Genomic DNA, 15,386 nt, shown 5'->3' with positions numbered 1-15,386 from the left:
GCCTGACCCCGGGTGGCAATAATGAACACAATGTTCTCGTATGCACAAACCCGCAGGATTAGAACTGCCAGCCACCACTCCTTAAAGAGTAAATAAACACAGGAACTGGAACAGTCAAGTGAATGAATGTTGGTCCCAGATCCTCTGTCCTCCTAATATGAGCCCAAACCTAAATGCAATTCCAGGTTATAATTCATAAAGAGAAAGTGTGAGGATGTAGTTAATTTTAGAAAGATCAAATCTAGTTGCAGCAGCAGAGTGTTCTGGGACTTGTGTAAAGAGGCTCAAACCCTTAGGCCTAGAACAAGATTTATGGGTCACTGAAAAGAGGAAGATATGACACAAAAATGTTTTATTCCAGGGACACCTGGGTGGCCCAGTCATTTAACCATCAGACTCTGGATTTCGACTTAGGTCATGACCTCAGGGTTGTGGGTTCAAGCCCCGCACTGGGCTCTGTGCTCAGCTCACGGTCCGTTTGTCCCTCTCCTTTCGCTCTTCCCCCCTGCTTTCACTGGCTTTCTCTTTCTCAAATAAATAAATAAATACAAAATATTTTTTAAAAAATACTTCTTTAAAAAATATTTTATTCTGGGGCGCCTGGGTGGCACAGAGAGTTAAAGCCTCTGCCTTCAGCTCAGGTCATGGTCCCAGGGTCCGGGGATCAAGCCCTGCATCGGGCTCTCGGCTCAGTGGGGAGCCTGCTTCCCTTCCTCTCTCTCTCTGCCAGCCTCTCTGCCTGCTTGTGATCTCTGTCTGTAAATAAATAAATAAAAATCTTAAAAAAAAAAAAAAAAGTTTTATTCCAAGCTCATTCACAAGACCCCAGAGAACTTCAGTGAAGTGGAACCAAAAGCTCTAAGGTTCTGGCCTACGGTTTTCTTAATAAAAAGCCCTACAGATTAGCTCTTTCCCTGCTTGGGCAGACCTGTGCTGAGTTCACCCTGTGCTCAGAATGTTGCTCTGATGATCTCACCAGCGACAATCACAAAGGCCCACCAAGAAAGAAACCCACTATATAAGGTTACCAACAAAAGGCTACATACGTTTCTTAATCTAGATTATAAATCTATTGCCCTAATTACATATCTTCCCTTAAATGCAGAGCCAACAGCGCAGCACTCACCTTCCTCAAAGCTGGCCTTCTTCTGCCTCACTAGAACACGGAAGTTTTCAGCAGGATTCACACTTCCAACCTAGAACACATGCACGGACAATAAACCCACAGATCACTTCTCTTTTTGGCAGCACCTCAGGCAATATGAGATGGCTTAATGTAGTAAGTTTGCTCTTATAATATAAAACCAAAGACAAAGAGAAGGTCCTTTCTATTCATTTCCCTTTCTGGGGTTGTGTTCAAAGCAAGCAGATTCCTGTGGCCAAAGAGCTGCCATCTGTACTTCCACTTACCTCTCTTTCTGGAAGCTGACTTCTTTCTGGAGAGGTCAGAAGTATTACAACCTAAGTCACCAGTCAGCTCAGCCGGAAAGCTTTATGGGACACAATGCTGGTACATCCAGACACCAAACCAACTAGGAAGGGGAGGATTCTATGGTTTGGGGTCTGTCCAGAATATATCCGCCCCACGGAAGATGACACGAGGTATAACTGCCTGATACTTGGTTTGCTGAAATGCCCTTTTGTGGGGACTGCTGAGGTCTCTCTGGCATTAGAAGTTCTAGTAGAACATGCAAACATGTCCAAGCTGCCCATGTCCCCCCAGAATAAAAGCAGATATTGTGTAAAGATTTACCATAGTGCAAGGGGGTAAAGTTTCAAAGATGAAACTATGCCACACTATATAGCACTTCCTGATCCTGGTCTTTAATCTTCTAGTCCCAACCTAGAGACACCTGGATGGCTCAGTCAGTTAAGCAACCGACTCTTGATTTTGGCTCAGGTCATATTCTCTGGGTTGTGAGATCAGGCCCCGCATGAGGCTCCACGCCCAGGGGAGCCCCTGCTTAAGATTCTCTCTTTCCCTGGGTGCCTGAGTGGCTCAGTCATTAAATGTCTGCCTTCAGCTCAGGTCATGATCTCAGGTCATGATCACATGAGGCTCCCTGCTCTGTGGGAAGCCTGCTTCTCCCTCTCCCACTAACCATGCTTGTGTTCCTTCTCTTGCCATGTCTCTGTCAAATAAATAAATAAAATCTGGAAAAAAAAAATAGATTATCTCCCTTATACCCTCCCTGTCCTACCCTCTCCTTAAAAAAAATAAAAACCAGAAACAGAAACAGGGGTGCCTGGTGGCTCAGTGGGTTAAGCCTCTGCCTTCGGCTCAGGTTATGATCTCAGGGTCCTGGGATCGAGTCCCGCATTGGGCTCTCTGCTCGGCAGGGAACCTGCTTCCTCCTCTCTCCCCTGCCTGCCTCTCTGCCTATACTTGTTCTCTCTGTCAAATAAATAAATAAATTCTTAAAACAAAAACAATAACTTCCAGTCCCAACCTAATAGGCCCAAAGTATCACTCAGTTCACAGGAGAAAAGATGACAGGCTTCTATTATTCCTGGTAAACTTTGATACAAAATGTACTAAAGTTTCCAGTTGGCTCTGGCATAGCAGTCAGAAAAGCTCTCAGAACAACTAAGGTCATGATCTTTTTTCCTTTACTGTAAAACACAAATAAAAATCTAAATCATTTTAAGATGTTCAGTTTTCCTGGGAGCCTTTCTTTTTAGGGTGGAAAAAAGGCATGCCTTAATGCTAACTATCCTTCCTAGTGCATTTGGCTAGTAAGGGACAATTTTTAAGGTTCACTGATTCAAAATAATGCCACTTAACAGAAGGCAATATATTCAAGTTCCAAAACCTTCTCACATTAAATAAAGTGTCAAAGGATCCCTGGTTTGAGAAAACCCTAAACTTGTGAAGCCTGTTCTGAAGTTATACATCAGAAAAGAAATAGAGGAGTCATGCTCTTAAATTTTACATATTCAGAGACTAGGACTCCTCTCATCAACCTCCACTTCTCCTATCATTTTAACTAAACAGAAAGCTGCAAAGTAAAGCCAACCAAAAATTCTCTCCTGGAAGTGCTACTACTGAGCTCTTCCAGGTGCTGCACACTACATGTGCTCTGCGCACATGTGTCACGGAGCTACTTCTGTAATTCATTCCCTGACAATAAAGGAAGCAGTGTGGGAAGGAGGTACATGGTTCATATATTAGAGACACCAGAGAAAGTAAATTACTAGTGGACGAACAAAAATTGCTGCAATCCTCCTCCCACCCCCAAGTCCCAACCTTCCAGGAAGGCGGAAGCACCCTGGGGAAGTTCTGCTTACACTGGTGACGCTGCCTTCAGCAAGGCTGGAGACGCTAAAGTCAGCTGCCCCTTCCTCAGTCTTCAGTTTTTTAGAAGTGGGTCCCTCTTCATGGCTGGAAAAAAAATAAATGGATTTTTTTCTCTTAAAACAGACTAAATAATACTAAAACCAGACATGGTTGACCTGTGAAGTATACATTTATTTTTCAAGGATCAAAAATCAACAGCCCTGCTTAGTTCTTCTTGACAAGGAGCCTGCCCCCCACAGGCCCAGAATTTCTGAAGGCCTGCCAGGAGCAGCCCTGGCTCTGCATCACAGAGCCAGAAAAGTCATAATCAGTAGCCGTAGCACAGGGCCCCCTACAAAGAGGAAGCTACAAGCAAAAGTAAAGGAAATCCGGCATTTCAGGAAGAGACCCATTTGCCCTTCAGATACCATTTGCTAGCTTCTACCTCAGAATCGATAGCTATTAGCTTTCCATGGACATGGATGACCTTTGTTTGGATCTAATACCCCATCTTTTCCACCATGTATGCGACAGCTTTATAAGCTTCTACTCACAGCTGTTAAAACTTACTAGACCATCCCTAATTAAATATGCAAGACCTTGTTCTTAGAGGAGTCCTTAAACTATAAAAAACTACTTTCAAAGAAAGCCTTTTAATTTGTTCTTTTATAAACCTAATTCTGTTTTGGGCAATATGTTAACAGTCCAACAGCATCTGTGTAGTAAGGGAAAGATGATTCCAAGGAACCGTATCAAACATCTTGTCTCAAGTAACATGCTGGCTTCTACAGCCTGCCTTAAAGTCAAGAGGAGGACAAATTAATTGCAAAGGAGAAGAAAATCAAATTCATTCAAAGACTCTGCCTATAAGCTCCCTTAAGCTGCTGAACATAGAGATACGAGAATTTTTCTCCCAGACAAATAATCAATCTGGGGTGAAAGCAGCTGTCAAGAAATGGCTGAATGAGAAGGAAAGTTAGCAACCAAGATCTAGTATCTCTAAACGTGGTGTGTTTCTGTTCAAAAGCCCAACCTTCAGAGAATGAGCCTTGAAGAGGTTATCCTAAAAACAAAGAAAAATGAGGCATAAGCTGGCTTATTCAATGATATTTCAATAAAGAATCTCTGTGTGAGAAAAAAGAACTGGAGTAATTATTAGAGCCTCACAAACATGAATTCAAACTTTTATTACTTGACATCTTTCCATTCACCACTTGCCTTTTCCCTTTGAAAAGTAAAGACAGAAAGACAGAGACCAAGAAACATGAAAAGGGGTGAGTGATTCAGAGTAAGAAATAACCACACAAAGCCTGGATGGCAAAAATGGGAGGAAAAATGCCTAAGCGCAAGGAAGCATGAAATTCTGTCAGAACTGGAGTCCTTTTAAAAAAGTCACAGCCATCTCAGTGAACCTTTCCCATTTCTTCCCAAGAGCAATGCAATACTCCTGGATTCAAGTCTCACGTTTTCCACTAACCCTGGACCCTTTAAGCTGCCCTAAAGGTATTGACTGGTATTTTAATTCTTGTATATCTAGTCTTGAATATCTAGTCTAGCAAGTGACTCCCCTCGCTGGTCTTCAGTTTGCTCCTCAGGAAAACACTATGATGAAAAGTACCATGAGCATATGACTACTCATCAACAGTCTCCAAAAATAAAAATCACCTCATACAGTGCTGTTAAGAAGCATTAAATATATAAAAGCCCTACGCTAAGTTCTGTGAGAACACAAGGTTGAATCGCATCAAGAATTTCTTACACCTTCCAAAATATGGTTCTAGCGATGGAAGGACAAAGAGACCTATATACCAATCCTCCAGGACTGGGCAGGTAAAGGCAATACGCAGAAAGTAGTGAAAAATTGAATATGGTTAATCTTCTCAAGACTGAACCATTTAACAGCATTATTAGGAATTTAACATATATTAAATGAATACTGTCTCTCTCTATTGGGAAAGGGCAATGACTCTCATCCCAAAATTATCTAAAGAAGCCGAACTCCAGGAAGATAGAAATTATCCACGCAAGACCGTAGCAGACATACAAAAGTCAACACCTGCTGCAATTGGATGTCAGAACCATGGACAATTTACTATTCTTTCTCATTTTATTATTGTCTTTTATAAGTATGTATATATTTTGTAATTCATCTATTTGGCCAGACATTTACCTAATAGTTACTATGTGCTGGCCACTATACTAGGCTCTAGATTGTAAATGTGCAAAACATAATGCCCAACCAACACTTTCAGGAAATTCAGCCAAATAAAAGAGATAAAGATACAAACAAGCGATGAACAAACTACTGTGGTAAGCAGCAAGTCCCTCTAAGAGGACGGCCAGTTGCTGTACTGGGCTGGGGCATGAAAGGCAGGCTGGGAAGCGGTGAGAAAGGACAGGAAATAACAGCAGTTCTCCCTTATCCATGGTCTTGCTCTACCGTTTCGGTTACCCGCGGTCAACTACAGTCTAAAAGCAGATGATCCTCCTTATGACTTATGGTCCAAAGGTCAACAGTAGCCTCACGCTACGTCACAATGCCTACATCACTGACCTCACTTCGTCTCATGCAGGCATCTTGTCATCTCACAGCATCACAGGAAAGATGAGTCGAGAGGAACCACATTCACAGAACCTTTATTACAGTATATTATTATAACTGTTTTCTTTGATTATGATTGCTGTTGATCTCTTGCTGAGCCTAAGTTATAACTTAAACTTTATTGTAATTATTTAATACATATATAGGAAGAAAACTTAGCAAGGATAGGGTTCAGTACTATACATGGTTTCAGGCATCTGCTGGGGGTCTTGTAACATATCTCCCTGTGGATAAGGAGGGACTGCTGTATCTAAATCATGGGACACAGAAACTACAAGGAAAGAAAGTGGATCTCTAGGGAGCTAGACTATGAATAAGTACTTCTCTTGCCACTTAACTAGGTTTTCTCATTTGTGTAACGGAATTTGATCTTAAGTCAATGCTAATGGAAAGCCACTAAAGCAAAGGTTTTTAATCAGGGGTCCAAGGATAGTGACAAGGAATATGTGAATCACCTGAAATTATATGCAAAATTTAGTATATTAGGTCATTTTCCTGGGAGAAAGGGTTCATAGTTGTTTGGTTTTTATTAACATATAATGTATTATTTGTTTCAGGGGTACAGGTCTGTAATTCATCAGTCTTACATAATATACAGCACTCGCCACAACACATACCCTCCCCAATGTCCACCACCCAGCTGCCCCATCCCTCCCACCACCCCCTCCACTCCAACAGAGGGTTCATGGTTTTTATCAGATAATTGAAAGGGTCCATTATATGCACACACATACACACAAAGATTTAAGAATCATTGTGTTGATGTGATCAGATTTGTTTAAAAAAAAAAATTCACTCAGGTCACACGATGGATTGGAAATAGGTAAGACCTGAAACGGAAATCAGTTCAGGTTTTATCTCAGTAAAGCAGGCTAAACTGAGGCCTGTAGAAGGGCACTGGCAGTAGGGGAAGCTAATTAAGAGCTAACTTTTTTTAAACATTAACCACAGGCTAGTCACTACACAAAGCATATTTAAAATACCTCAGTTAAACTTCACAACAACCTTATATAGAGTTAGCTCTCATTACTGACCTTTTACAAATGAACAAACCAAGGTTCAAAAGTGCCTGACCTTGTCTAAAGCACACAGTTAGTAAGGGGGCCCACAAGGGAATTCTGTACTCTAAGCCACTCTCCCGTAGGGCTCTGAAAGGTACCTATTTGTTACCTCAGATAGCGCAGAGCAACTTGTCAATTTTTATCACCGTTGAAGGGAAATGCATCAATTTAGATCCAACGTAGAGTTGGATGACTGCAAAATCAATGCTATTAGCCACTATACTAACCGGAAGCAAAGGAGGAGGTTTGAGGTAAAGCTAACACAACTTGGTAAACCAATTAGACATGAAAAGTAAAGGAAAGGTATTGACTCCCTGAAAATTAAGTGTCGTTCACTGAAACACAGAATAAAGCATGAAGAGGGTTTGAAGGGAGCATGGAAGGAGACAGAAGATGATAAAGTCATTTCTGGACACACTGAACTCGAGGGATCTACAGACACTTCAGATGTCCAGAGCCCAGGATGGAAGTATATGAGAATAGACAGATACTCAGTAGTTTTTGAAAACCTGTACGTGAAGTAACAAAAGGTCTTGGGACACGCATTGCTAAGGCAACATGGCATAATGGCTGGGAAGGTAAGCTCTGGAGTCAGACTGTATGTAAACCCTTTTTCCCAGTATTTAACCTACTGTGATCTTAGGCAAGTTTCTTATCTTCTCGAAGCCTCAGTATCCTCAGTTTTAAGAGGGACTTAACAAAAGAATCTACTCCCTAAGACGGCCAAGACGGTCCACACAGGTAAGGCATGTTTACAACACACGTACCTGTGTCTAAGACACGTCAGCTCTTTCTGAGGAGGAGTCCCTACAGGACAGAACATGAACACTTAAGATGCGGCGGGGTGGGGAATGGGGGGGGTGGCAGACCCCAGAGGCATCTTAGAGGAAACTGCAAAGGTTTAGAAAGAAAATTCTGGAGAAGCTAAAGTTAAGGAAGATATAGGAGTCCCAAGGAGGAAAATAACTGACAATGTCAAGTGCTACTAGGAGGTCAGGAAAGGAAAGGACCACCAGGCTGAAGGAAACTTCACAGTCAGTGTTTTATGGAAGACAGATTGCAGGGAAATGGCTGGGAAAAGCAGCAGTGCAGACTTTTCTTCCAATATGCCTACCTTATACAAGAAAAGAAGATAACGGGCAGCAATCAGAGGGAGAAAATTGAGAGCATGATTGTATTTTGGCTTAGAGGAAGAAATACAATCCCAATGTGTAGAGGCAAAGGAGTTGGTCAGAGGGAAAAGATGAAAATACAGAGAGAGGGAGGAAATCATTAGTGGACTAAGGCATCAGATGAGACAGAAGATGACATCCCAGGACACAGGTGAGAAGGACAGATTTTGGATAGGACAAGGCACACCCTTCCACTGAGACCTGAAAGAAGGAAGTAGGGGTGCCTGGGTGGCTCAGTTGGTTAAGGGTCTGCCTTAGCTCAGGTTATGATCCAAGGGTCCCGGAGTTGAGCCTCCCATTCGGCTCCCTGCTCAGTGGAGGGTCTGCCGCTCCCTCTCTGTCTGTCCCTTTCCCCCACTTGTACGCACACTCACTGTCTCATTCAAATAAATAAAATCTTAAAAAAAAAAAAGAAACAAGGAAAAAAGTAAGTGAAGACAGATGCAGCACAGGTATATTTTTAGAGGAAATGGGCCACAGAATTGACGCATTCTACCTACGGGCCTCTATCTTCCTTATGACATTGTTATCACCATCGGAGTCATCTCGAACATGCCAGGGACATGACAAAGATTTTGTAAATCGTTTCCTCACCAACACTGTATTCTTTCTATGTGTTAGGCACTGTATTGGGTTCTAGCCCTCCAGTAGTCAACAGCATATATTACTCAATTAACCCTCACGACAACTCCATGAGAACTATACCCAGCAACCCTATTTACCCAGGTGGAAACTGAGGCTTAGTGTGGACAAGCAGCTTACACCAACGGTCACACTGCAGAGCGAGAGGACCAACTCACACTGTCGGACTCTGGAGTCTGAGGTCTCTACCAGTAACCAGGTGAGGCTGGTCACTGAGGGTATGTGGGGAGGATCTTAGGGGACTTGAAAAGAGGAGAAAAGTTTAGATTGTATCTGCACAGAGACAAAAAGAAATCAAGATCACATAGAAGTTAGATGCACAAACAGGATTAGACCTCCAATGTCATAATTCTCACATTCGAGTTCCCTGTCCAAGAGACATTACTGTTTCAAGGGTGTGCAGCAACAGAGAGAGGCAATGCTTTCATATGGTAGGGGTAAAAGTACATTTTGGGACTACATTGTCAGGTGGTGCTCTTACCTTCTTGAAATGAATGAAATCACACCTAATACTCAGGCTTCAATAGGTCCAGCATGAGTAGTAGATCTCAAATATTTGATGTTTTACTGGATAATGATACTATTACTGCTTTGGGTTCTGACTCCTGCCTTCCTTTCAAATAGTTCAAACAGCTTCAGTATCTGTAATTTCATGTTTAAAATATCTCGAGATGAGGCTGTTTTTACGTAGAGAAACTCTCGTAAAGGTAAATCAACCAAAATCAGATCGAGAGTGTCAAAGCTGGAATAAAAACTGGTGATTCCCAGCTCAGGACTCCTGTCTTGGCCGGACACCTCCTCACAGACATTTGCCCACTCTCCAATCTTAGCCCCTCACCTCTACAATGGAACTATGTACCGTGAATACGGAGGTGCTGAGTAGACACAAAAACATGGCTGTTGTTAGCAATTTTTCCCTGGTAGGGAGACCACCTCTAAAGCTGACTGAAGCCACATCATTAAAATTGAGGGGTTTAAGAACCTTGCAGAAGGGACTGAGTCATTCTTCATAAATACAGGAACAACTCAATAAATATTTGTTAACTGAGTCATTTCTGCAGTTCTTAAAAACCTGAAAGATTTCTGAGAAGAAAGGGCTGAGAACAGGCGTGTGAGTAGGTGTGTGTGAGCGAGATAATTCCCAGGCCCCCAGCCCATAACTTGGCCCTGTCGCAAACCACTACGGGAGGAGAGCACCAGCAGCCCGCGTGCTCTGGCTTCCTCAAACAGTGAGCAGGAGGAACAGAGCTGAAGGTGTCATCACTGTGGGGATCAAATCACAGAACAACAGTCTTCCCGGCCCCTTTGTGGTGTGTTTTTTAACCAGCTAATTTACATTTTAATCAACAAGAGAAGGGAGAAACGGCCCATTTCTTTCCCACAACACCAGAAGGTAATCAAGATCATGAACTGGAGCTTTAATACACAGAGAGAGAACAGCCACACGACTGCAGCGAAACCACAGCAAACCTGTCTCGGGCAGAAAGGGACTCAGAAGTACACAGAGCTGTTTTAAAAGCCCAATCCAGAGGGATACACCAGATGAGAGAAGAAGGAAAAGTGGATTTTTAGTGACAGTCTTCCTGTGTAAAGAGAAAGAAACACCTCTCCAGGATGTGTTAGGAACACACATGATAGAATATACCAATGCCATGATTTTTTATTTTCAGTTCCGACAAAGCCTGGGGTATTAACCTCTATAAAGAGTCACAGATGATGCACAGCTTTCTATTCAACTTGGGAAGTATTTCAATAACTTAATAATTTACAGAACCCTGTGATGGTTTCTGAAATTATTCCGTACTCTTCCAATGGGGTATTTACAAACAATATGCTTTAGTTTGTCAATAAAGTTTTCTTTCTTTGGGAAAGAAATCAAAGAAAAAAAGGGAAAAAATTATGGTCTATAACGGACTCTTAGAATGTAACCTAAAGAAATGAATAGATCATTTTGATTTGGGGAGAAAAGTCACCAATAACTGAACCCACACCTGGCAAAAATCAATGTTATACACCTAAATGATTCTGAATCATCAACTATAACTTCTTATAGTTTTTGTTTTGCTTTGAATGGAAACTGACACAGACTGTAAACAGAATCTGATGAGAGAAAAAACTTTATTCAGCTACTTCAAAGCCTGACCATAGGAAAAGCATTTTGCAGTCCTTAAACTACAAATCCCTTCCTCCTGGCATACCCAGGTACATCACTGATCCGGTATGAGCACAGCTAAAGAGCTAAGTTTTCATCCTCCCTTCCAGTTTTCCTCCAAAAGCCTCACTGCTATTCTCGGATGCCAGCCTCCAACTGAAACACCTTATGACCTTGACTCCTGTCCTCTCATTCCCAGCACCCTACTTTAAAAACAATAAAGGTTAGTCTTAGATGTTCAAAAACTGTTTAGCCTTCCCATTAAACATAAATCACCAAGACTGTGATGCTGATCAAAATATCAACAACCCAGAAGACAGCTCTAAATTCCAGATAGAAAAAAAAAGAAAGAAAGAAAGAAAGAAAAAAAAAAGAAATTCCAGGTGAATTTGTAAGGGTAATAGATCTACAATGGACAGATAGGAGAAGCGACTACTTTCAATGCAAGGGTCAAACATCAAAAGGTTTCCTCCTTCAAGCACAGGCAACCCTTAATTCTAGAGGTCCTCTAAGACCTGCCCAGTCTCACATGCTCCAGTGTCAAGTGCAACTACATCGAGTACTTACTTGTCTTGGAAAATGTCCTGAGCAGTCACTTGATCCTTTTTCTTGATGGCTTCAGTCAGTGGGAAAACAGTCTTTATTTTAGAGAGTGGAATTTGACATTGAGCTGTCACCTCAGTGGGGGGGTCCAGCATATTCAAAATATGCTGCTGAATTGGGGGCAGACGCTCCCGGGGATGTAAAGCTCTGTGTAGCAGACACTGTGGAAAAGGAAGAAAGGTTTTGAAACACAGATGTAGACATCATACATGACTTCACTGCAATTTTTGATCAGAGCTCCTGCATGTTTAGTTTGCGAGGGCTACAGGATTCCTACCACATGTAAAAGGGAACAAAGACGTGGCCTTGGAAGCACCGGGGTTAGCAGGACACCAGCTCTGAGCCTGGAAGCGACATCAGCTGGAGGCCTCTTAGAGAAAAGGCTCATTTTACAGAAAGAGGCTGCTGTTTCTACCACCTGGATGATAGGCGAGTCTCCCTAAGACCCATCATTCCAGAAGCGTCTAATCCTTCTAGCTCCCCTCAGCAGAATGCTTTCTCCCTTGCATAATCTTAGACGACGATGTGTTGGGGGGGGTGAAACGGGGCTCAGGCAGAGCTGCCAAGCTCAGTGAGTCCCAGGAGGAAGTCTGCCGGAGAGACAGAATACTGGTCTGTCCCAAACCCTCCCAGAGTGCCGAGTTTGGGCTCTTCTCCATCCACTTCTGTCCACGTGCTCTCCCATCACTCTTGTCTGGGGACCATCTCCTCTCGTGGGATCCACCGCGATCACCTTCTAACGGGTCTCCCTGAATCCATTTCCACCATCTGTGAAGCCGAAGCGGTCTTAAACCAAGCCCTTCCCACACCTGAAGAAGTGACACACACCGCAGCACCTCCCTCATGTGCCTCCCTCCCTCTCACACCCCAACTAGGCCAGGCTCTTCCTGCTTCACCCCCATGCCAGTGCGGCCCAGCCTTTGGAGCCTTGTTTATCGCTCTCTCTGCCTCATAGGGCTTCCCTAAGATCCCCACGGAGTTGGCCCTTTTTCATCCTTCTATTCTCTGCTCAAATATCGCCTGCTCAGAGAGGCTCAACCTGACACTCTGTGAAGGAGCCCCTCTACTCCCATCCTGCCGCCCAGCTATTTCCTGTGGCCCTGTTTTCTAGTTTGTAAAGCATTTATCATTATCTAAAGTTATCTTATCAGTCTTCTCACTTATTATTTAACCTCCCTTCTTAAAAGCAGAGATCTTGTTTGTCTTGTTAACTGCTGAATGTCAGGTACCCAAAACAGTGGGTGGCAATGATAAGCAGCCAACGGTACCGGTGGAAGAAATAAAGGATTCTTTCCTAGGATTCTATTTGTTGACACAAGTGTCAAGAAGCGGCCCCAAGAACAAGGCTGGGATAGAGTCTAGGGCTGGTTCTGCCCTGCTCCAGTGAGTGGAGACCTGGAGAAACCACTTATACTCAGTCCCTGGTACTGCTTTCTGGCTGTGAATGCTAGCATCTGCCCAGAAAAGCAAATACTATCAAAGGAACACAGGAAGGTAAGCAACAGGAGGAGTACAGGGAGGTAAGCAAAATGAAACTACCAATTCACTGACCTTTTCTTTCCTTTGCTCTACATTCCAAAATTCAGTTGAAGAACAAGACTCCTATTATTCCCACCTTCAAAGACTTAAACATCGGTAATTTTTTCTTTTTTAAAGATTTTATTTATTTATGTGACAGAAATTACAAGTACACTGAGAGGCAGGCAGAGAGAGAAGGAAGCAGGCTCCCTGCTGAGCAGAGAGCCCGATGCGGGACTCGATCCCAGGACCCTGAGATCATGACCCGAGCCGAAGGCAGCGGCTTAACCCACTGAGCCACCCAGGCGCCCAACATCGGTAATTTTAAAGAAAAAAAACAAAAACAAAAACAAAACTAGAGAGCTGAAAATTTCTTATAATTCAAAATACTGTTTAATATCCCAAGGTATATATGATTCATACTGCCCCACTACAGGTTTTCCTACCCTGTAGAAAATGTAAGCTGACGTATCCATTCTAAAGAATAAAAAACTGCAGCTTAAATAGTAAATATTGTCTAAGTTGACACCCTCTAGAACTTTAATGTGCCACCCCCTCATCCCAATACACCAAACCACACTCTTCCTTCTCCATATTAGATTCATTTGTCTCAGAGTCTGATTCCCATTTTCCTCTTTCCTAATTACTCAACGTTCCCTTGAGCAACAATAACATCAGCTTGTTTAATGTGAAGCAAAAGGAGAAACCAAAGTGATCCCAAACCCTGTGAATCTACCCCCAACCTTCTTGTGCATGATTCTTTTTTTTTTTTTTTTTAAAGATTTTATTTATTTGTCAGAGAGAGCAAGCGAGAGCGAGCACAGGCAGACAGAGTGGAAGGCAGAGTCAGAGAAAGAAGCAGGCTCCTTGCGGAGCAAGGAGCCCGATGTGGGACTCGATCCCAGGACGCTGGGATCATGACCTGAGCCGAAGGCAGCTGCTTAACCAACTGAGCCACCCAGGCGTCCCTTGTGCATGATTCTTAATTCACAGTGCTCTCCCTCAGGTCATTAAATTATCTACAAAGCTTAGAAAGCCCTCAAGATGTAAGCAGTAATCCAATACCCAACATAACAGACTATTCTGGAAGATTCGGGGATATTCAATTGACATTTCTGGGAAAAGAACTAGGGCAAACAATGGACAAATATCCTACCCAACCTCCCCACCGAACAATATTCCAGATCTTCAGTATGAATTCCAGGCAATTCTTTCAAATAGTGTCATCACCCTACAGGATGTGTTCTAAAGCATCAACCACTCAGGTTTTTTCAAAGGATATGTTTTAGATGAAATTAAGCAAGATACTTATCAAATTCATTCACTCAAAAAACCTCAATTCGTTTAAAATTGGAAGTTATGAGGAAGTAACACTTTTTAATAGAGGAGCTGAGATTACAATCTTGAATTTATTTCTCTTTTACAAACTGTTTTTACTTCATGTGATCTTTACAATTTGAAAAAGGAAAAATATCCACGGGCCACATAGTTAGCTTATAAGCTACCAATATGTTGATTTTACCAACACTGTATCAATGATTTAATAAGAGGCTGGTGTCAGGGTATACTTCCCCTAAAATGTATCTTTCAGCACTTCTTTTCAAAATTCAGAATTAAATTAACCTGTTGTCAACAAACTGACGGTTAACCTCTCCATCCTTCTGCCCCTTACTCCCAGCTCATTTCCTCTCAGCTATGAAATGTTTCATTTATAAAGGGAACGTTCCTGGACCCCACATCCTTGTTAGCTTCCCGTGTCCCCTTTCTCTTTCCCCCGCTCAGTGGAGCCTTCTCCCCCAGCATTGGACTGTGCCACTACTGGTCCCCGGCCCCCTACTCCACTGGCGCCCCCACCCACCCTGCCCAGGCCCTCAGTCAGCAGGGGCCCTCAAGGTCAGCGAAGGCCCTCAGCATGTGCTCGCCCTCACTTGCCAGTGTGCAGCATCTGACTTGTTCTTTCCTTCTGGACATGCTTCGCTCCCTGTGCTTTCCAAGGCACCAGCTTCTCCCTAGTTCTTTCAACCTCTCTGACTTTTTGTGGGTGGGGGTAGTGGTGGTGACAGGAACATTTCGTTTTGTCTTTTAACAACCCTTCTTTTTCTGTCTATCCCTAATTATTCACTCATACATTGGTGTTCAGGACTCCATTCTCTTTTCTTCTCATGCAATATACTGTCCCCAGGGGATCTCATTCACTTCTATTTCTTTTTTTTTAATATAATTTTTTATTTTTTATAAACATATATTTTTATCCCCAGGGGTACAGGTCTGTGAATCACCAGGTTTACACACTTCACAGCACTCACCAAAACACATACCCTCCCCAATGTCCATAATACCACCCCCTTCTCCCAAACCC

The 15,386-nt window shown here is 42.8% G+C and overlaps 1 protein-coding gene across 2 annotated transcripts in view; it reads right to left on the bottom strand.

The window, feature by feature from the left end:
* XRCC5 (X-ray repair cross complementing 5) overlaps positions 1–15,386 on the bottom strand; it is a 93,860-nt gene that overhangs the window by 37,061 nt on the left and 41,413 nt on the right. For both annotated transcript variants that reach the window (XR_009403026.1, XM_059393438.1), the window contains exons 14-16: positions 11,474–11,670; positions 3,289–3,382; positions 1,127–1,196 (exon numbers count right to left, since the gene is read on the bottom strand). Coding sequence is in view for 1 of the 2 variants with exons in the window: in XM_059393438.1 (XP_059249421.1) it covers positions 1,127–1,196; positions 3,289–3,382; positions 11,474–11,670 (361 nt within the window). In the remaining variant the exon portion in view is untranslated. The remainder of the gene's footprint in view (positions 1–1,126; positions 1,197–3,288; positions 3,383–11,473; positions 11,671–15,386) is intronic.

This window comes from Mustela nigripes, chromosome 3 (genome assembly GCF_022355385.1).
Source record: "Mustela nigripes isolate SB6536 chromosome 3, MUSNIG.SB6536, whole genome shotgun sequence".
Lineage (NCBI taxonomy): Eukaryota > Metazoa > Chordata > Mammalia > Carnivora > Mustelidae > Mustela > Mustela nigripes.
The sequence above is the reverse complement of the archived record's forward strand: the minus strand, read 5'-3'. Positions and strand labels throughout refer to the sequence as shown.